Source organism: Onychostruthus taczanowskii, unplaced genomic scaffold, assembly GCF_017590055.1.
Source record: "Onychostruthus taczanowskii isolate IOZ18803 unplaced genomic scaffold, ASM1759005v1 scaffold97, whole genome shotgun sequence".
Classification (NCBI taxonomy): domain Eukaryota; kingdom Metazoa; phylum Chordata; class Aves; order Passeriformes; family Passeridae; genus Onychostruthus; species Onychostruthus taczanowskii.
The window spans coordinates 1,045,681-1,066,934 of NW_024507768.1; the positions used below are offsets into that span (position 1 = coordinate 1,045,681).

At 54.9% G+C, this 21,254-nt stretch overlaps 1 protein-coding gene across 3 annotated transcripts in view; it reads left to right on the forward strand.

Annotated features, from left to right (window-relative positions):
- PLXNA2 (plexin A2) overlaps positions 1 to 21,254 on the forward strand; it is a 132,754-nt gene that overhangs the window by 37,703 nt on the left and 73,797 nt on the right. For all 3 annotated transcript variants that reach the window (XR_005954309.1, XM_041427135.1, XM_041427137.1), the window contains exon 4: positions 12,402 to 12,536. Coding sequence is in view for 2 of the 3 variants with exons in the window: in XM_041427135.1 (XP_041283069.1) it covers positions 12,402 to 12,536 (135 nt within the window). In the remaining variant the exon portion in view is untranslated. The remainder of the gene's footprint in view (positions 1 to 12,401; positions 12,537 to 21,254) is intronic.

Sequence of the window (21,254 nt, forward strand, 5' to 3'; positions counted from 1 at the left end):
TGGAAGAGTGGTCAGACACTGGAGCAGCTCCCCAGGGCAGTGGTGGAGTCACCATCCCTGGGAGTGCCCACAAAAGGAGTGGAGGTGGCACTGGGACGTGGTTTGGTGGGCACTGGTGGCACCGGTTGAAGGTTGGGCTTGATGATCTTGGAGTTCTTTTCCAGCCTGAAGGATTCTGTGATCCACGGGAGAGGGGGGACAGCAGTTTTGGCCGTGGCCCCCACCCCAGGCTAGCCCTGGTGACAGCTGTGTCCCAGCAGAAGTGACACGCTCCAGGCAGTTGCGTTTAGTTGTTCCCTCCATGGCTCACATTGACACAGCTGGCTAACACATTAAAGAGTCCAGCAGCAAGGCACACCCACAATTAATAAAATAGAGATTTTCATCTGAAATCATTGCCTGAAATAGCTCCCTAATGGAGGGAGGGAGGCTGGGGGGGACAGTGAGAGTGTGTCCTGCCTGGGCACATCCCTTCAGCCAAGGACTGAGCTCCTCCAGTGCCCCCAGCACCCTCCAGACACCCAGCGAGGGGGAGCAGGCAGCAGGGCCCTGGCAGAGCAGGGCACACCACCAGCTCTGAGCCCTGAAGAACAAGTGCCTGTCTGGATAATTCCAGAAAATCCCACCAGCCTGCAGGGTCAGACAATTCCCACCCAAACAATCTGAGGACGGTGAACTCTCAGTCAGGTTCAACCAAATAATTCCACGTTGAATGAGGTGGGTTCCTCCGAGGGCTGGTGGGTTCTTCCCCAGGGTGATTCCAGGAGATGCTGTCGTGGCCTGAGAAGGGAGAGGCTTCCCCAGGGCACCTCTGAGAGATCCTCTCACACCCTGAGGAGGGTCAGGTTTGTGCCTGGCAGGAGCTGGCCTTGCTGCCTCTCCTCAGCCCGGCTTAGAGAATCTGTTAAGAAGCAGTTTCAAGTGCAGGCTGAGAGGGAAGCTAAAGTGACCAATAAAGTCTCTCTTCAGCACTTGTAGAGCCTTTGGGATGCTCTTATAAATCAAAGCCTGCAGGTAGACTCAGGTGCTGGAGCACAGAAGCACAAACAGCATTAATGAGGCCGTGGAACATCGTCCCCACGGCGGCAGAAGCAAAGGGGAGGGGGTTTTATCTTGCAGAGCCTGTGCCTCTAATGATGGTGCAAGTCCTTCAGAAGGAAAAAAGGGACAGTCTGGGGAAAAGGACCTTCTGGGCTGGCTCATTCCCAAAGATCCAGGAGCTGCTCATGTTGCCTGCCTGCTAATTGGAGCTGGCTGTAACTGATTTAGAAAGCGATGGCCTTAGGGAGCTGAGATCGTTGTTTGTGTTTGTCTGGGATTAAATACAGATGGAATTAAACCAAGGGGGGGAAAACCCCCACAACAAACCCTCGATTGCAGGAGGAAGCTTTGATGGAATGAATTCCTGCTGCCGGGTCAGGGTCTCAGTGCCATTCCCATGGAAGCACCGGGGAAACAATGAAAGGGAAGAGACAGAAAGAGAAAGCAAAAGGATGAGTGGGCTCTGATGAAAGGAGTCGTATTAATAATGAAAACTGGAGGGTTTGAAGCTGCTTTAGAGTGAATTTTCAAGGCTCAGAGCCCCTGGGAAGCAGGTGAAGGCACAAACCACAGCACTCCAGGTGCTCAGAGCAGGACCCAGCTCCCAGCCAGGCTCTGGCAGCACAAACTGCAGGAGGAGACAGGGAAATACCTGGTGAGTTGGGCTGGCCAGGCCAGAGGCTCCAACACCAGGAAAATTGGAGTCTCATGGCTTTAGGTCACGGCAAGATTCCTTCACAGCTGAGTGCAAACCATGACACAAGCAATAAATCACACCAGTGCCAAAGCACGAGGCCAGGGATCATTAGCAATTACTCTGTGTGGGTGTGCAGGGGGCTGTGCTGCTCCTGCAGCAACGGGAAGAGGAAGGCAAGGAGGAGCTCAGCCCCTCTGACATTGAGCAGTGGCCTCGTGCACAGAGGCTGCTGTGGCTGCCAGCACTCCCTCACTGGGAAAATCTGCCCTGGAAGGTAACTTTCCATATCAGTTCTGAGCCTTGGCTCAGTTTGTAGCTCTTGTTTTAAAAGCTTTGGGAACATTTGATACCCGGTCTCTTTTTAGTGAGAGCAATTCAAAGAACACCCCCCCCTTGTTGGAACTGCAGCTTCTGGGGGCAGGGGATGGAAAATCCATCCTGAGGGCCCCGTGGTGTCCCTCGGGTCACCTCAAAGCTGTCTGGAGGTGACTGAGCAGCTCCCTTTCCTCCCAACACCTCCCCCTGCCCCTTTCAGCACCCCTGACACCTTTCCTTGCCTGGCTGCAATCTCCTGCCAGGGATCCTGATGTTCCTGGGCCTGGCTGCACAAACACCCAGGGAATTCTGATTCCCAGCAGGAACCCAGGGCTCTGCAGGGATTCAGGCTGCGAGGCTGGGGCTGTGTGAGGGTTCTGAGCTTGCTCCTCACTCAAGGGGGATGGTTCTGGGGTCTGCAGTGTCCCAGGCACAAAAACTCAGCCTCTACAGCAGCAGCAACCAAAACTGCCAAAGCAGAGACCAAGACCCTTCTACAAAAGCAGAAAAACCCTTTGTGACATTGTCTACGATGAGGCATAAAATCCTCCTTGAGACACTCCAACAAATATTCCTACAATAATACCACCTTCAAACCTGTGTTTCAGGTATTGAGTCTGAAGATGAAGGTGTGACTGCTGAGAGCTGGAGGTGGCTGTAGTTTGTCACAGGGGAATTTTAGAAAGAAAACAGAAGCATTTGACAGTGGCTTCAGCAGCTCAGCTCCTTGTTGCTGGGGATGGATGAAATGGTTAAGTGAAGGTGTCTTCTCTCTGTGCTTTCTTGGTTTCTCTGCCTCCCTGTTGGCACACACATCCACATTCTCTGTTCCTCTCCCATCTGCTTCCCCTTCCCAAAATTCAAACATTTCTCTCTTAAAATTCTGCCTTCATGTATATGAATGAAAGAGAAAAATATCACTGCAAGCCATGAGGGCTGGGTGCTGGGATGAATTCTGCTCTGCACCACAAAACCCCTCGGAGGTGTGGTCGCCTCCAGCTCTGCCTGGTTGTGGTGCTGGTGCTGAGCATCCCCACCAGGAGATTGTTCCTCCACCAGGCTCTCAGCTGTGACTCTCAGATGCTGAATTTAGGCAGGCAGGGGTGGTGCTGTCCCAAAAATCTCGCTGTGATCCCCGAGGTGGGGGGTACCGCTCCAGCATCAGCAGAGAGGGGGCTCTGGGGGAGCTGCTGGCCTTGCTCCATGCCCAGCCCCCCGGGGCTGTAACTGGAGCAGCATTTTTGGGAGATGAGGCCCCTGGCAGCACGGAAAGCTCTGGGGGCTCTTTAGGGAAGCAGCCCGTGAGGACAGCACAGGGGGAGCCGCTCCAGTGTTGAGTTACTGAGCCACACACGCAGTGTTTGCCTAACCAGCCAGACCTGAATTGCTGTTCAAACACTGCTCTGCTGCCTGACGCTGGCAATCAGGGAGCTAATTACACTGGATTAGGGTTTTTCTCTTAATTACATGAAAAATTTAGCGCGGCTGATGTTCATGAGGCTGCGGGGGATTAGGGCGGAAGCCATGTGTTTATCTGCAGGTCAATTATGGAGCAGAGCAGGAATGTGTGGGGCTCTGTCTCTCCATCCTGCACCCAGCCCGAGCCCAGCTCCTGATGCTGGGCCATGGGCACCAGGAGGGATGGGCTGTGCTGGCTGCTGGGGGCAGAGCTGCCTCTGTCCTGCTCTGAGGGGTTTCACAGCTCTGGGGCAGCTCTGTCCCACCTCTCCTCTGCTCAGGAACCACGAGCAAAACCTTCCAGCACGGAGCCAGCTCAGGCTGCCGTGTCCTGCTGGACCAGGGAGCTCAGATTGTGCTGCTCGTGTGTTCCAAACCCATTTTCAGCTCCAGCCAGTTAGCCACAGCCCCTTTTCCCCTTTCCCCTTTTCCTCTCCCTCCTCCCAGTCTGGAGGTGTCTGACATCACTTTGAGCTTTGCCTGTGTTGCTGCTCCACCTGCCCTTGTGTCCCTGTGCCAGTGGCCACCAACAGAGAGCTGTGGCACCCTGAAGTGACCCTGTGATTGGCACCAAGGCCAGCAGCAAAGCCTTGGGCACATCCTCAGCTCCCTGAGGTGTGTTTTCCCTGCTAAGGGGGTGGAGAGGGAAGCTCTGTGTGCCCTGGTGGCTGTGCCAGGACAGGCCCTGCAGGGAATTTCACAGTGCTCCAGGTGCCAGAGCCAGCCCTGAATCCCAGAGCTGCACAGAGAGCTCCTGCAGGGGCCTCTCCTCCCCCAGCCGAACTTGAATTAAACTCTGAATTTGGGGATTTGAGGACCAGCAAGCTGATCCTGCCACCCATGCAGGGCAGTGTGTGCTGGGCAGCTCCAACCCCCAGGGCAGGGATGGACAGGGACAGAGGGACAGGGACAGAGGGACAGACACGTGCTCTGAGCCCAGCCCAGCAAATCCCACTCTGTCCAAGGCCATGCAGAGCAGCGTTCCATGTGTTGCATGCACAGATTATTCAGAGCCAGTTCATCTGCTTATCTGCTGATTAATTCTGAGATGCTGCAAAGGGCATGTGCCGAAGGCTTAGGGAGTTACAGTGCGGAGATGGAAGAGATTTTTGCTTTTTATTTTTATTTTTATCCTTGATCTGCCCCGGAATAGCACTGGGGAAGCAGCTCAGAGGGGCAGGAGGAGCTTTCCTCACACACCAGGAACCTGAGCTGCCTCAAACCTCTGTCTGATGGGGATTGGGGCATGAACGAGCAGCAGGGAGAGATTCAGCCCCGGGGATTTCTGTGGTAGAGCCTCCCATCAGGAGTCCTCAGTGCTTTCAGGATAGGGAATGTACCAGCCACTGTCCCTGGGCCCCAGCCAGCCCTGCAGGTGACACCTTGCTGCAGCCCCTGCGTGCCCAGGGATGCTGAAGCAGCCCCGAACACTGAGCCAGTCCCTGCTGGGGGTTTGCCACAGCCCAGGCAGGCTGCAGGGCTGGAGGGAGCCCTGGGGCAGTGCCAGCTTGCCTGGGGCTCTCTGTCCTCACACGACCTCCCTGCAGGGCTGCTCCTGCCCCAGCACCCAGCCCTTTGTGAGGCTCTGCCCCAATTCACAACCCAAAAATTGCCCCAATTCACAACCCAGAAAATGCCCTTTGTGAGGCTCTGCCCCAATTCACAACCCAAAAATTGCCCCAATTCACAACCCAGAAAATGCCCTTTGTGAGGCTCCGCCCCAATTCACAACCCAAAAATGCCCCTTGCCACCTGCAGCTCTGGTCGTGCTGGGCAGGAGTGCCTGGGGGAGAGGCAGAGAGACTCATTTTCCTCATTTCCAGGGATCTGAGCTCAGCTGAGTGCTCGGTAATTTTCTCACATCCTCTGCCCCAGCAAGGTTAGATCTGATCAGTAACACATGACTGGCTCTGCATGCACAAGTGAAACCAAAAATATGCACGGCCTCCTTGTTCACCTGATGGCTCCTGCCTGACCTAGAGCAGCACAGAACCACCAGGCAGGATTTATCCACAGCTTTAGAAACCCCAAAGACAATAAAGTTTGGATTCTCTTATTTCCTTCTGGGTTTTGGCCTTCAGCAGCTCCCAGTTTGGCTCATGTTCCAGCATCCCCGGGAGGTGCTGGGCAGGAAATCGAAGCCATTTGAAACATATTACTTACATGATGTTTTCAAAAAGGAAACAGAATAATATTTCCTGAGGAACTCTGTGGCTCCCACCTGATCAGCTGGAAGCTGTGGCTTTGGAGAAACAGGGTTTTTTGTGTGGCAATTTTTGACAGTCATTTAGTTTTTTCCTCCTTGGGGAGAATCACGACTCACTGAAGCTCGTTTAGAGCAAACTCCACATTAGACAGTCTTGTCTAAGTGGCTTTTGATGCCATTTTACATGGCCACTCAAGGTCAACAAAGCAAACTAAGCAGGACCAATCCCTTCAGCTGTGAAATGCAGAGCTGGAGGAGGATGTTCCTGGGGAGAGAGAGCCTGACACGGAGCTGTGCAGGATTATTCAGCTGGAAGGGCACAGGTGAGGTGTGGACAGATAACACAGATGCAGGGCTATTTTGGGGGCTTTGGGCAAGAACTGCAAATGGTTTGTGACAAGCAGATAGCTGGTGCCTCCCTTGCCCTGAATAACACCAGAATAACACCAGCTCTGGGCTTGCTCTCGTGTTTTCTGTCCATCACGGAGCTGAGGCTCAGCACTCAGCCCTGTTCTCCTGGTATTCACTCCCCAGATGTCTCTCACAATTCCTCCATCCCCAAGTGTGTCCTGCAGGCACAGCCAGGCAGTTTGGGTTTCTCACGTGTCCCTTTGGGTCCCTGCTAACACCGAGCCCAGCTTTGGCTCAGGACAAAGGGGAGAACGAGGGCAGAGAGTGGGAAAAGGCAGGGAATGACCCTGCCCGGGGGTTTGTGGCACCCAGAGGGCTGAGGAGCAGCCTGGGCTGTGTTCAGCCAGCCAATCCTGCAGTGCATCTCCAGGCTGCACATGGAGAGCAGGAATAAAATCCCCTCTGCCTGTTCCTGGGGCTGTCCCACCCTTTCCTCACCTGTCTGGCAGGGCAGGAGGTGGTTCCAGCACCAGGGTGTGCAGAGCCTTCCTGGGGGCACGGAATGGGAAGGAGCTTCCCTCTGGATGGGAGGCAGAGCTGGGCCTCCAGGAGAAGACAATGCTGCTGATTTAAAGCACCATCCAAAGCAATCCAGCCTCGCCAGCCCAAATTTCATTCTAATGAATCCATCCCCGGAAGAATACTACTTAATTAATTAGCAGCTCATTTGCATGAGGTGGCATGTTATTAAAGTTGTGCTGCTGCAAGTAGGGCTGTGACAAGGTGTGAGCTGACAGCTTTTCAAATAAAAAGTCTTTTCAAGGAATGATCTCCTGAACTGGCAGCTTTGTTCTAAACGAGCCTCTCATGCAGTAATAAATTAAAGACATGGGGCTGCTGATTAGGCTCTGCATGGTGCCTCTGCCACCCTCCCTGCCTCATCCTGCACGAGCAGCTCTGCACGAGGCTGGAGGGAGCAGGAGGGTGGCAGAAGGAAATAAAGGCCTGGAGCAGGAAAGAGCCTCTCCAGTGGCAGTTTCTCTCAGGGGTTTGTCCTGTCTGGATGTCTGAGCTGCTGCTTCACCCCAACAATTGGCTCCTTCCCCTCCTGAGCCCTGCAGAAAGGCAGCAAGGGATCCTCCTCCTGATCTCTTTCCTTGTGGGAATGGAAGAGCTGTGTTGATGGAAGAAACGTTCTGGAATCTCTTCTCCCGGCAGATCCAACATTGGGGGTGCCCCCACACACACAGTGTGGGGCAGGGAGGCTGGGGCCCCCTGCCTGCCCCTGCTCAGGTGCTGCCCACCTTACCTGCCCACCCTCTCCCCTCTGCCTGCCCCTGGAATTCCAAGGAATAAACCCAGGCCCAGCTGCACAGCCAGGAGAGCACAGATCCTGCCAGGGAGGAATTGTCTGAGCCGAGGGCAATTGAATCCATTGGGAAAGGCGGGCTCCAGGTGAGGGGGGGACCTGTGTGACCCTCCTGGGGGGCAGGAGGAGCTGGGGGAGTGTTGGGATGATCCCACCAGGGCCTGAATGCAGACTGCGTGCAGACTTTCTCCACAGGGTTTTGCAAGGGCACCCCCAGCAGTGATTAGTGAGAGTATTTAATGTTCATTTGGACAGTGTGAGTCGGGAGAAGATGGATTTTCTCCTCCCCCAGGGAGCAGAGCTGCTCTCAGGAGCTGCTTTGCTCGCAGCCTGACAGCGCCGTGAGCTCCTGCAGGGAACCATCCATGGAGGCTTTGGGGCAAAGACAGAGGTGATGCCCCCTGTGACAGAACCATTCTGGCCTAAAATGGGAGAAATGCACAAAGAAAATGTGACAGGAGAGAAAGAGCCTGGGAGATGAGGGAGCCTGCAGGTAATGAAGTTAATTGGATATGCTGATTTGAATGGAACGTGCATGTAAGGTTTGTCATTAGCTTTCTCATGGACACATCTGTGATTTAAGGGAAGGATACCTAATGGGATTCCTGTTGCACTTGAATTCCAAGGGGAGAATTCCCCAGTCCCATTCCTGCTGCTCCTGCCTTCAGGGAATGCTGGGCTTCTCCCCAGGATGGGGACACGGTGAGGGATCCTGCTGGGGCCTGGGGCCCTGGCACTCCTGTGTTAGCAAATTCAGATCCCACACGTGGGGTGGACTGGCTGGAGGATCCTCAGAGCCCCCCACACCCCTCTGGGTTTAGTAATGACCTGGAATTGGGTCCAGCCCAGCTGTCAGCAGGGGGGAATTTTACTCCCAGAATTTCACAGAGGGCCTGAAGAGCTCTCTTGGAAACTTTTTGGGTAATAATTGGCAGTTCCAGTTGTGGATTCTCCCATCCTGGAGGTTGCTGTGGGGGTCAGAGGATGCAGGAACAGGAGAATCACAAAGGCACAGCTTTTCACTTCGCTGCCATGACAGAAATCAGCAAGTTCAGGCAGTGCCTGCTGCTCCTGACCCTGGGAATCCTCTCAGGAGCCCCTCCACTGCCTCCCTGGCTCTTTCCACATGGAAGCCCAAAGTGCTTTGGGGCCCATCAGGCACCTGCAGGGGTGGGGAGAAGCTGCAGCTCTGCAGGAGTTAATGGGTGGCCTTGCTGCAGGACCCAGGCTAGGGAATCAGCCCCCTCATGCACCGACTTATTCAGCTGGTTTTCTTTCTGGCATCAGGAATTCCATCATGAGTCAGCCTGCTGGAAACACCCCTAATGAAAACAGACAGGTAATTTAATCATGGAAAGTTCCTGCAAAGAGATTCGATGTCTTCTAATGGGAGCCTGCTGGGAGGGAAGGCAGAGATATCCCAGCACGGGCACTGCCTGGGCACAGCACCCGAGGGCACCTTTCCTTCACGAGCTGTGCTGGAGCTTCATGTCAGATTAGATCCTTGAGTGGCTCCTACACGGCCACATCCCGGTGCCACAATGTGGTATTTTGCTAATCTCTGCTGATAAAGCCCAGCTTAGCCTGCAGCTGCATTGTGGGGGTATTAGAGAGCTCAGTGTGAGCCCGGCTCTGCAGGGCTGCAGCTCCCTGCACCCAGCACATCCTGCTCCTCCAGCGGGGCTGCCGATGGCCCTGCCAGCAGGGATGAGTTTGGATTTGCAGATTATGTCATTAGGCACTTCTCAGGAGAGATTTGTAAACATCCAGCGGGGGGGGAAGGGCTGGATGTGGCCCAGGCAGCTCCTCGGGTTCCTGTCCGAGTGTGGCAGCCCGTGGTGTGCCCTCCTGGGCTCTGCTGTCCCTTTGATCCATGTTTCCAGCTCGCTTAGGTGCCTCTTCCCACACCTGTGCTCCGTGGCCCAGGCAGCTCCTCGGGTTCCTGTGTGAGTGTGGCAGCCCGTGGTGTGTCCTCCTGGGCTCTGCTGTCCCTCTGATCCCGATTTCCAGCTCGCTTAGGTGCCTCTTCCCACACCTGTGCTCCACCCGTGCCCACCCTGCTTCCCTCTGTGCCCCTCTCTTAACCCTCCCCACGCCCATCACCCTGTCAGGAGAGGAGACAGGCAGGGAGAGAGAGGGGACAGAACCAAATAGGACCCCTGGAGCCACTCCCTGTGCTCCCCTCTCCCCCAGGGCAATGCCAGACGAGCCCTGGATTTGGGATGAACCCGGAGGTGCAGGGCTGGTCCCACCCCCCTGCTCCAGGGACAGCTCAGGAGCTGTCAGGCCCCAGGAGGGCACCCATACATGAGGCAGAGGAATTATTTCCCTCTCCAAACGTCAACAAGAAGCTTCCTGCTGTGTGAGATGATCCCTTTCTTCTTCCTCGGCCACAGGAATCATCGCTCTTCTCTGACATCATCATTTGTTGCCATGGAAACCGAGCCCTGAGCAAGGGATGCAGTGGAGCATCCCCGTGTCAGTGGGTGCCCCTCGGCCTGGGCTGTGGGCAGGGGGCTCTGGGGGTTCAACCCCACCCAGGGAGGGGGGCAGGGGACTCTGCTGTCCCCTCATCGTGTCCCCTGGGCCACCTCACGGTGACAGAGTCCCTGAGAGCCCCTGGGCTGCTCCCTGTGGGGGCAGGAGGGCACAGGCAGTGCCCAGCACCCCGAGCTGTGCCCCAAAACTCCATTCCAGGCACCAAGGCCCACCCAAGCTCCCATTCCAGGCACAGCTCCAAGCCCTCAGCCGGGCTGGAGGAGCCGCCGGGCACTCCAGCCCAGAGCTGCAATTCCCAGTTGGAATTGGTCTGCACCAGGCTTGTCCAGTGGTATCTCTCTTTATTAGCCCTGTCTGACCTCATTACTAGAAAGAAGCTCAATTTAACGAGCTGCCGGTGCCCTGAGGGAACTCTGGAAAACAGTTGTTTTTCACAAAGGCTGCTGATCCTTCATGTCCGGTGCTTCCATTCCCGTCTGGCCATTAATCAGGCATGGTGCTGGCTGTGGAGCCCTGACAGCCCCGCGTTCCTGCTCTTTATTCCTCAGGTGATTTCTGTCCCTGCTGCAGGCTGGTGACTCAGGTGGCAGCACCCAGTAAGGCACTGGGCTCGTACTGGTGTGAATCTGCCTCTAATTCCTGGTATTTCACGGGCGCTGTGACCATCCTAATTCTCACAGGTGGAATTAAAGCAGGATTTGACCTTCTGCCTTTTGGGGGATTTTGCTTTCTGAAAATTCAGGGCTTTCGAGGCAGGTTTGGGCTGGCAGCTTAATCCTGCCAGAGGCTCCTGTGCCTGACCGTGGATGTTCAACAGACCACTCACATTCCCACCTGGTGTTCTTTTATAGCACTGAACACTCGGGAGGAAAAGGGAAAAAGAGAGAAATCCAGAAAATAAATGTGTTTGTGTGCACCCAACATGTCTGTACATGGCAGGAGGCACCGGGGCTCCTTCCAAGGGGAGGATTTATTCGGAGAGGGTGCAGGGGAGCAGCTCTGCTCTCCCAGTGTGAAGATCTCCCGGTATTTCCAGCTGGGGTGGCATCTCTGGGATAACGGGTTATCCTAGAGCCGCGTTCCCTCTCCTGGATGGGCAGCAGGCGCATCCTGGCACATCCCGGCAATTCCCGGCTCATCCCTGGCAATTCCAGGCACATCCCAGCACATCCCGGCAATTCCCGGCTCATCCCCGGCAATTCCCGGCTCATCCCCGGCAATTCCCGGCAATTCCCGGCTCATCCCCGGCAATTCCCGGCACATCCCAGCACATTCCCGGCAATTCCCAGCACATTCCCGGCAATTCCCGGCTCATCCCCGGCAACTCCCATTTTATCCCCGGCACATTCCCGGCAATTCCCGGCTCATCCCCGGCAACTCCCATCTTATCCCCGGCACACTCCCAGCTTCCCGCACATTTCCGGCACATTCCCAGTTTATCCCCGGCAATTCCCGGCACACTCCCAGTTTATTCCCGCACATTTCCGGCACATTCCCAGTTTATCCCCGGCAATTCCCGGCACATTCCCGGTTTATTCCCGGCACATTCCCGGCAATTCCCGGCAGTTCCCGGCTCATCCGCGGCTCCCCGGCCCAGCAGGGCGGTCGCTGCCGGCCCGTGGCTCCCCCAGCCCCGCACACGCCGCGCTCCCATCCCGCGGCTCTCCAAACACGCAGATCCTGGTGGGAAAGACAATGTAAAGAGTTTGTTTATCCTGCTCCCCTCCCCGCGCACAGCCCCCGAGGCCATCAATTATTAACTTGGGCAAGAGAAGGAGTTTCCTCCACGGCAGCGGCTGCTGGCAGGGATGGGGCTTGTCACAGCCCGGGCAGGTTTTCCTGCGGGAGCAGGGAGGTGTTTTGGAGGGATGGAGGGATGCTTGGACGTGTGGTGCTGTGCCAGAGCTCTGCCCGCTCAGCACAAGGGGCTGGGCTGGCCTCGCCTCACTGGATCCTGCAGACAGGAAAGTGGCAGCAGCATCTCCAGGTTTTAAGCGGGGATGGTGCTCCAGGAGGATTCCGCAGCAGGAAGAGGCGATGGAGATTATCCAAGTGTCATTCTATAGGTGTCTAGAGAATTAAAAAATACCTCTGCAGTATCTTGGCTTTGGTGTCGGTTGTAGAGTTTTGTGGTCTCCTTTCATGTTTATTTTAGAGAGAATCTTAAAAGTTTACAATTTTCCTTCCCCCTGGATGGTCAATCATGGCTCACTGGCAGTCTCTGTGCTCGCCGTGCAACCACAAAACTCTCATTATTTCTCCTGGATTGGAGAAATCACACTGGCTGCAGTGGAGACGGAACCTTTGCTCCAGCTCCTGCTCCCACACTGCCTCTGCTCTGTCTGCAGTTCAGAGCTGAGATTTTTAGATTCATTCCTTTTCCTACCTTCTCCTAACCCCCAAAACAAAGGCAGAATTTGGCAGCTGCGAGGTGCCCTCTGACCCGTGTGTGTTTTCTGCTGCAGATCCGGGCGGACGGGCCGCCCCAGGGCGGGATCCAGTACGAGGTGGTGCCGGTGTTCAAGGACGGCAGCCCGGTGCTGCGGGACATGGCCTTCTCCAGCGACCACAAGTACCTGTACGTCATGTCAGAGCGCCAGGTGAGTGCTGCTGCCCTGCCCTGCCCGGGGATTCCAGCTCCCTCCCCTCAGCAGCGTGCTCTGGAGCTCAGCCCCGACGTGCTGGATGGGGACAGGGCTTGGAGAGCCAGGAGGAGCTCGGGTTGTTCTGCCCCTGAGCAGAGGTTGGCATCAGTGCTGGGGGGAGAGCTGAAGCTGCTTGTTCCTGGCTGGAAGTGATGGGAGCTGAGCTGGTTTGGGGATCAGAGCCGCCCCTGCCTCGGTCCTGAGCTGCAGGGGTTCCTTGGTTATAAAGTCATTTGAAAGCAGGGAAGAAATGTTTGAGAAGAGGGCAAAGTCTTCTCCCTGCTGAAAGCCTGGAGTGAATCCCTGAGGCTGAGGAAGGCATTTTGTGCTTGTTGGAGACACTCAGGCTGCATGAGCAGCCCCAAATTTCAGATCCCATCCAGCTCGGGCTGGGATTAGATGGCAATAATGAGGATCTGTGCAAACTTTGCAGTTGAATTATTTAATTCAAATGTTAATGCTTGGTCACTTTGTGCAGGAGCCACGTGCTGCCCATGCTCCCAGCAGGAAGGAAACGGCCCAGTGTGGCTCTCAAACAGTTGAGGAACTGTTTTCATTAGGAGCAAAGTCCAGGGGGAATGCCTCTAACTCATCTTTCATGAGGCAAGAGCATCTTAATATTCATCAAAGCACTAATTTGCTTAATTGTGAAACAAAAAGATGTGAAGAGAATTAGCAAATAATAGAATATTCCTGGAACATTAATTCCATTTTCAGCCACGGCTCTGCCTTGGGGAGACTCCAGGAGCTGGGGGCTGTTGCTTCTCATTCCTTGCAGGATTTGCCACAGGATTTGCCTGTTGCCCTTGCAACAATGCGTGCTCTGGGTCCCAAAATCTCAGCACCTGATGCATATGGATCCTGTCAGCTCCTGTGACCCCAGTGCCCCCATCTTGCAATGTGATAGGCCAGCAAAGTGCAGCCAAGAAGATATTTTCCCCTGGTTCTCTATAAAGGAGGCTGATGATTGAAAAGGGGTCAGCAGCAAGAGGAGCAGGGAGGTCCAGCAGCTCCAGAGGGCTGAGGCTGTAAATGGTGGGAGGTGCCCTCAGAAGGACTGAAAATATACAGCAAAAAACAGCCTCTGAAGGCTGGAAATGGAGAACAAACCGAAATTTGCCACAGCAGAATGCCACAGGGAGCAGCTGCTCCTAGCAGGGCTGTGCTGCAGTTAACATGGGGGGAGGATTGTCCAGAGCTGGGGTTTGATGTCTGAGACAGAACCAGGCCAGTGCCTGTGTCCACACACAGCCCTTGAGAATGGCTGGGGGGGTAGAATTCACCTGGGGAAGGTGCTGGGGTTTGTGGAATTTACCTGGGGAAGGTGCTGGGGTTTGTGGAACTCACCTGGGGAAGATGCTGGGGTTTGTGGAACTCACCTGGGGAAGATGCTGGGGTTTGTGGAATTTACCTGGGGAAGGTGCTGGGGTTTGTGGAACTCACCTGGGGAAGGTGCTGGGGTTTGTGCAATTCACCTGGGGAAGGTGCTCCCCAATAGCTGCTGGCACCTCCTGAGCACCTCTGGGCATGGGGACAGCCCTGGAACAGCCCTGGGACAGCCCTGGGATGGGCTCTGGGGGCAACCCTGGGGCTGTGGGGATGGAGATGCAGAGCTGGAGACGTGGGGATGGAACTGTGGGGATGGAGCTGTGGGGATGGAGCTGTGGGGATGGAGCTGTGGGGATGGAGCTCTGGGATGGAGCTCTGAGGATGGAGCTCTGGGGATGGAGCTGTGGGGATGGAGCTCTGGGGATGGAGCTGTGGGGATGGAGCTGTGGGGATGGAGCTGTGGGGATGGAGCTCTGGGGATGGAGCTCTGGGGATGGAGCTGTGGGGATGGAGCTCTGGGGATGCTTCCCACAAAGGATGGAGGGAGCTCCTCGGCACGGAGCCCAGCTCCCTTCTGTGCAGGCAGCAGCCAGGACCAGCTTTGTGCAGAACTGCAGGGAAAAGAGCCTCTCCCTGCTCAGATCTGGAGCTGTGGCTGCAGGCACAGCCCTTCCCCATCCCCTGGCTCCTGTCCCAGCCCTGTCTGTGCTTTGCTCCAGTTTTTTCCTCCCTCTTTTTTTGAGCTCTCCCTGAGCCTTTCATGTCTCGCTGCCAACTCCTTCCAAAGCAGAATATTTGACATTTGATTTCACTCCCACAAAGCACAGAAGCAACAGTTGCACAGCCCAATCCGGGGGAGAGAGGAATAAAGAAACTTTGCTTCCAGGCACTGGGAGCTCTTGAACCACTCGGTTTAAGGGTGGTTATTAGGAGCCTTCAGGTTCCTTTCACACAGCACCTGGTTTCAAACACTCAGAGGGGAAAGGAGAAGTGGTTCTGACACTATTTAAAGCAGGAATTCATTTTTCAGTGTTGGTGGAGCAAACAAAGCCCATTTCTGCACACAGGCTGAGCAAGGCTCGGGGAGAGCTGGATGGAGATGGAGATGATGAAGATGATGGAGATGATGGAGATTGAGATGGGTGGCATTGCAGGAGCTTTGTGGGGTTCCAGGGTGGGAATAGCACTGGGTCTGGTGGGTGCTGGCAGAGTTACTCTCCCCAACATGCCAGTTTGTGGGTCCTGTCCCCAAATTCAGCATGGGTTCTGTGGTGGGGGGACCAGCAGGGTCACAGTGAGGGGACCCTGGCTCTTCTCAGCCACTCAGCATGAACTGCCTCATTTTTCACAGACAAATTCAATTAACAGCTTCTATCAGGAAAAAAAAAAAATACAGAAGCACACATAAAATAAAATATTGACGTGGAATTGGTCACATTGCTGCTTCACTGGTGAGACGTGGGGTGCACCCAGGGCTGATCAAACAGCAGGTGAAGGGTTAATGGCAATGTTTGACAAATGTGGGGCCACCAACGCCCCCTGATTTGAAAATTCCCATTTTGTCACAGAGTCTGTCACAGAGCCCACACCAACAACCCCTGCACGTGCAGAAAATCTTCTCTGCTTTCTCCCTCCCAGAGGGAAGGGCTGCTGGTGCTGAGGAGAAGTGGCTCTGTAATTCAGCCCAGGAGCATTAATTGTCTACGTGTCAGCAAGGCAGTTGGGTTTTCTCAGTGTCTGGAAGCTCCAACTCCATCAATCCTGTGGGATGAGGGTGCTTTGATGGCCCCAAGGCTGCAGGAGCCCTTCTGCTCCCCCAGGCAGCCCAGCCCACCCTGGCAGGGCTGTGGGCATTATGTAAGCATCAGCAAAACCGGGGCCAAAGATTTTCGCAGCTCCTGACAGAAGAAGGAATTTGGCTATTTTGAAGGCAGGAGTGAGAGGAGCCCAATCAAACCCAGGGCAGGGATTGCTGGCTCCAAAAGATTTCACCACCTAATCAAGGGCTGCAGACGTGGGATGTAAATCAGCAGGATGGAAATGCTGGCTGGAAGGAAGATGCTGGTGTTAGTGGTGAGGAAAACATCCCAGGAGGGCCCTTTCCACCCCAGCCTGTGCCTCAGGGGCTCCTGGCAGGTGGGAGCTGCAGGGGCAGAGGAGCTGGTGCTGGGCAAGCTCTCCCTCTGCCCTCACTGCCTCTTCCCTGCCTGAAAACAACCGTGCCAACACGAATTTTCCCTTCCTTATTTCCCAGACCTTGGTGCTCCTCAGGTGAAACCTCCGCGTGGGGTGCTGGGGGGAACAGCAGCACCATCCTCACCAGGCACTGCCCAGGGTGCTGGAAGTGCAAAATTCACCTTGCAGAAACATCCTCCACAATTCCTGCACCTTTCATGGGCTCAGGAGCTGCTGCCAGCCCAGCTGGGCTCACACCATGGCTGATTCAGCCACGGGGGAGGATTGCCCTCTGCTTTTCTGAGGAGGGGAACAGAGCAGCCTCCTGCTCTGGCTGGGAGCCTCAGCGTTCCCCAGGCAGAGAGAAGAGCCCAGAACCACCCTAAGAATGCCAACGAGCACAGCAGAGCTCTGAGGGAGTCCCTGCTGCTCCAGCAGTGCTGGATGTGCCCACTGGGGCTTTGGAGGGCACAGGTTTGTGTTCTTTGATGGAATCAGAGAACCACGGAACGGTTTGGGTTGGATCTTAGAGCTCATCTCGTTCACCCCAGGTTGCTCCAAGCCCTGTCCAAACTGGCTTTGAGCTCTGCAGGGATGGGGCAGCCACAGCTCCTCGTTTATTCCCAGACCTGTTGCTTTTCCACTGACTGAATTCCCCCCTCCCGCTCCACATCCATCACTGTGTCTTTAGGTAAAGAAATTGTCTTTTAGTCTGCTCTGGGAGCAGTGAAATATTTGCTTTGCAAGTGCCCCTGTGCCAGGAGCTGCAGCTCTCCAGGGATGATTTGTTGTGCATTCCCCTGTCCTGTAACCCCCAGAGGCTTCAGTCCTGTGCAAACTGCTTTGCTTTGGGCTGAACTTTCTGGATGCTGAGGGAGGGGGAGGCAGACAGGAGCTGCCCAGATGATTTAGGAGAGGTTGGATTGGAGTGAGAGCTGAGAAAAACAGGGGAACCCTTCAGTCCTGGAGTAGCAGGGCCGTAAATACTGATGCTGTCCTGAAGAGAACTGAGAAAACACAATAAAAAATGCACGAGATGTGGATAAAAGGGTCTGGAGCCATCAAGAGGGAAAAAAAGAACTGATTAAATTTTGAACTACATTATCTGCTAGCTGGACAGGCATTTAGCTGGACATCATCTCAGCAAACTTTGAACACTGGCACAGGGAGAAGGGCTCGGCTGGATCCCACCAGAGGTGTCCAAAATCCTCTCTCCCGTGGGCTCCTCCACCTGCTCATGCTGAGCCCATGGGCTGGGACAGGGTGGGAGCTGGGATGGGCACAGGAGCCCCTGGAGGAAGGGCTGTGCCCCTGGGGTGTGTGCTCCTCCTCCACCCTCCTAAAATTCCCAACTCTTTTTTCCCCTTCCCTCCCCGCGCTCAATTAGGAATAATTAAGAAATTCCGCTAAAAACTTGTCTGCACTCATTAACAACACCTCGCTGGCAGGGAGGATGTGTTAATTACCATGGATTGCCCAAAAAGCCGAGCCCAGGCAGGTGGGACAGCCTGCTGGCTCCTGCTGCCAGCACATTTGTCAGCCCTGCTGGGCTCACCTGCTCTGGCCACGCTGGCCCCAGTGCCTCCCCCAGCCCCCAGGGATGTCCAGACCCAAAATAAATGCGGGCAGCTCAGGGCAGAAGCCTTTGAGGTGAGGAATCCTTGGAGAACGAACTTTGCGGGAAGAAGGGCTGGGAGAGGCGGCGGTGTGAGCGGGGGGTCAGTGGGTTTGTTTTTCCTGGCGGAGTTAGATCGCAGACATTGCTCGTGTGGTTGTTCCTTTCAAGTGCTGCCTGCCTTTGCCTGCAGTTTGTTTGTTTTGCTTTGGTTTTTCTTTGTATTAGGGCTGTTTCTTCCTCTGCCAGTCACAGCCACAGGGTTCCTATGAGTTTGCTTCAGCATTTGCTTCCCTTTCCAATTCCTCCTTTTCCACAGACCCATTGTTTTATTTCCAGGCCAGCCACCACGGTCCTGAGGTATTTCTAGAATTTCCCTCATGTGCACATTCAGAGGCACAGAGCCTCAGCTCCACAGGGCTGTGGGGTCTGTAAAGGGATCTGGGACATCCCCAGGAGCTGGGGGCAGCTCTGATGTCCCTCCAGATTTGGTGCCACCACCCCTGCTCCATCCTGAAAGAAGCTGAGTTCATGGATTCCCAGAATTTTTTTGGGTTGGAAAGGACCTTAAAGCTCATCCACTGGAAGTGGACAGGGACATCTCCCAGTGTCCCAGGATGTCCAGAGCTTCATCCAGCTCTGCTGGTGATGCTGATGTTCAAGGCTGGGCTTGGAATGCTGCAGGATTTCCTGTCTGGAAGGACAGACAGACCCAGGTCTTCCTTACCAGCAGTAAAAGGAGAGAGCCGTGTTCCCAGGGAGGAAAAGGCCTTGAAGGAGAGATCTGAAATATCACACTCAGTGCTCAGCTATGAAATTTAAATTTGGATTCTTTTTCCCCTTTAAAGTTGCCCTCTTCCCCCATCCCCGTTCTCCTGGAATAGTTTGTGTCCCCAGCAGATGAGTTTGGGGGTACTGAGCCAGCGAGGCTGGGAATTGCTCACATCAGGCACCAGCAGAAAGGAAACATAACTCACAATATGCTGAGGGCAGCTCTGAAATTGCACAAATTATTCTATTTTATACTTTAATTAGTTTGAATTAGCAATGGGAATAGATGCATAAAATGATCCAGCGAAGGGTGAAATGGAAAAAGGGCTGCGGTGTGGAGGATCGCTTTATTGTGGTGTGCAGGAGCTGCTCCTGCTGGACCCAGGCCCTGGGAGGAACTGCCTCACCCCTGGAAGTGCTTTTCTCACCCCTGGCAGTGTCCCAGGCCAGGCTGGGCAGGGTTTGCAGCACCCTGGAAGGTGGCATGGTGGCACTGGAATGTGACCCCATGGCAGGGGTGGCACTGGAAGGGGTTTAAGATCCTTTGCAACCGAAACCATTCCTGGGTCTCACTCTGCCAAGTTCAAGCTCTGTCCTGCAGTGCTTCCCTTGGACCAGGTTTGGCCTGGCCTCCTCAAAAGCCTGGGACAATGTGGCACTTTGCTAGTGGCTGTGTGGGCTGGGGGAGCAGCTGAGAGCCCCCCAGCATTGCCCTCTCCAGGCTTCCAGCTCCTGCTTGGACTCAGTCTGAGGCTCAAAGGGGCAGAAGGATTTAAGAGAGTTCAATCCCACCCTGACTCTTAAAGCCTTTGCCTTTTTTCTCCTTTTCCCCTGAAGGTTCTGAAAAATGCCCCCAGATGAGGTGGAACTTGACTCAAGCTCCTGCAGGTTCCAGACAGGTTGAAAATTATGGATGTGCCCCAGGGAAAGTGGCTGGAATAGTCTTGCAAGCTGGGACTAAATATAAAAGTTAAGGCTGGTTGTAAAGCAGAAAAAAACCAACTTTTTGTGAGGTTTGCTCTTGCTCTCCCTCCTCCTCCTCCTCCTTTGGAAAAACATTTCCCATTATAACTTTGCTGTGGCAAAACGTGTTGATATTTTCTGGAGCGTGGCTCTGGAGGGAGGTACAGGGATTTCTCAGGGATGTTCCTGGAGAGCACAATCAGCATCCCAAATGGAAATCCTGATCACCAGCCCTGGGGCAGACCCTGCCTTTCTAAACAAGAACCCTTCTGGCCTCGGGAGTCTCTCCATCCCCAAGGTCCCTCCAGCCCCATCCCCGCGCTGTTCCAAGGAGCCACTTGATAACTGTGGCATTTCTGCCTGATGCTGGGGAGGGGAGGGAGCTCCATCAATAATCCTGTATTTATTTGAGCAGCGAGCAGGAATGTGCCTGGCAGACTAAACACTGCCTGCTCCCCCTGCCCCAGCCCTGCCCAGGGCCCTGCCAAGAGTGCTGGGGGCCAGACAGAGAGGGGGAGCAGCAATCCTGGCCTGGAGCTTTCTGTGTGGGTGTTAAAGAAATTATTTTTATTGTAATCAAGCTTGGAACGTGCTGCTCACACAGGGGGATTGTTGTTTTCCCTCTTTATTTTCCCTCTGCCTTTTCCACTGGTTTCTCTGCAGCAGCCCCCACCAGGCTGGGAACGTTTTGCTCTCCACTCCCAGATTTGGGAGAAGGAGCAGTAATATCACTTTTTAGATCAGGATTGAAGCGTAGAGATGCTGTGTGACCTGTCCTAAGTCACACAGGAAATCTGGGAAAGCCCCCAGACCCCCAGTCCCACAGCCAAGAGCCATTCCTCACTCCACTGCTGTCCAGGTCTTCTCCCCCGAGGAGAAGGAGGGAAGAGGAGGCACTGGGTGTGGTTTGCAGTGCCAGGTTGTTTATAAAGACCCCATAAACCCGTGCATCACCTTCCCAGCTTCAACTATTCCTGTGCACTCCTCGGAGCGAGCCTTTAGGATGGATAAATGTCCATGAAAAGTTTATCCCAGTGCACCAAATCCCCTTGGGAGCTGCAGCAAACGCCCCAGTGCCTGTCCCTGAGGGGAGGATGGTGTGCTGGGCACCAGGGCTGGCTCCTGGGGAGCTGGGGGAGCTCCTTCCCTCCCTGCAGAGCAGCTGAAGTGGCCGTGGGTGTTTTCCAGGTTGGCTGAGCAGGGGCTGCTCCTCGCTGGCAGCCCTGCAGGTGCAGAGCAGCTCTGGTGTGAGTGCTGCTGCCAAGCTACACCTGGCAGTGTTTATAGACTCTGGGCTCTTCTTCTCCCCACCCTGGGAGCCTCCTCTCTTTCCTCCAAACCTCCTTGAGCTCTGGAAGAGCCAAACTGCTGGGTTTGATGGCAAAAAAGCAAAGCTCAGGGGGGGTTTTGCTGTTCCTGCCTGGGAGCCCAAATTTCACAGAGCATCCCCAGGGCTCTGCCCCTTCCCAGAACAGCATCCCTCACCCCAGCTGCAGACCAAGCAGGGCAGAGAATTTGGGGCTTAAAGCTGTGCTGAGGGCTCATCCAGCAGGTTTGTGCAGTGCTTGCAAAGGGAGCAGAGAGACAGGAGCACTGCACAGCCCACTGTGCTGCCAGGCAGGCCTGTGTTAGGGAGAAATGGGAGAGCTGGGCGTTTTGTCCTCTCAGGAGGCAGGAAAAGGCTGTGTTTGCTGTCCCTGCAGCCCAGAGGAGCTGGCACTGGTGTGCTGGAAGCTGGCACAGGAACTCTGCTTTATCTGGCCTTCAGATGGAGCAAAATATTGTTCCAAATGTGCACTGCTGAGGTCAGGGCAGCACGG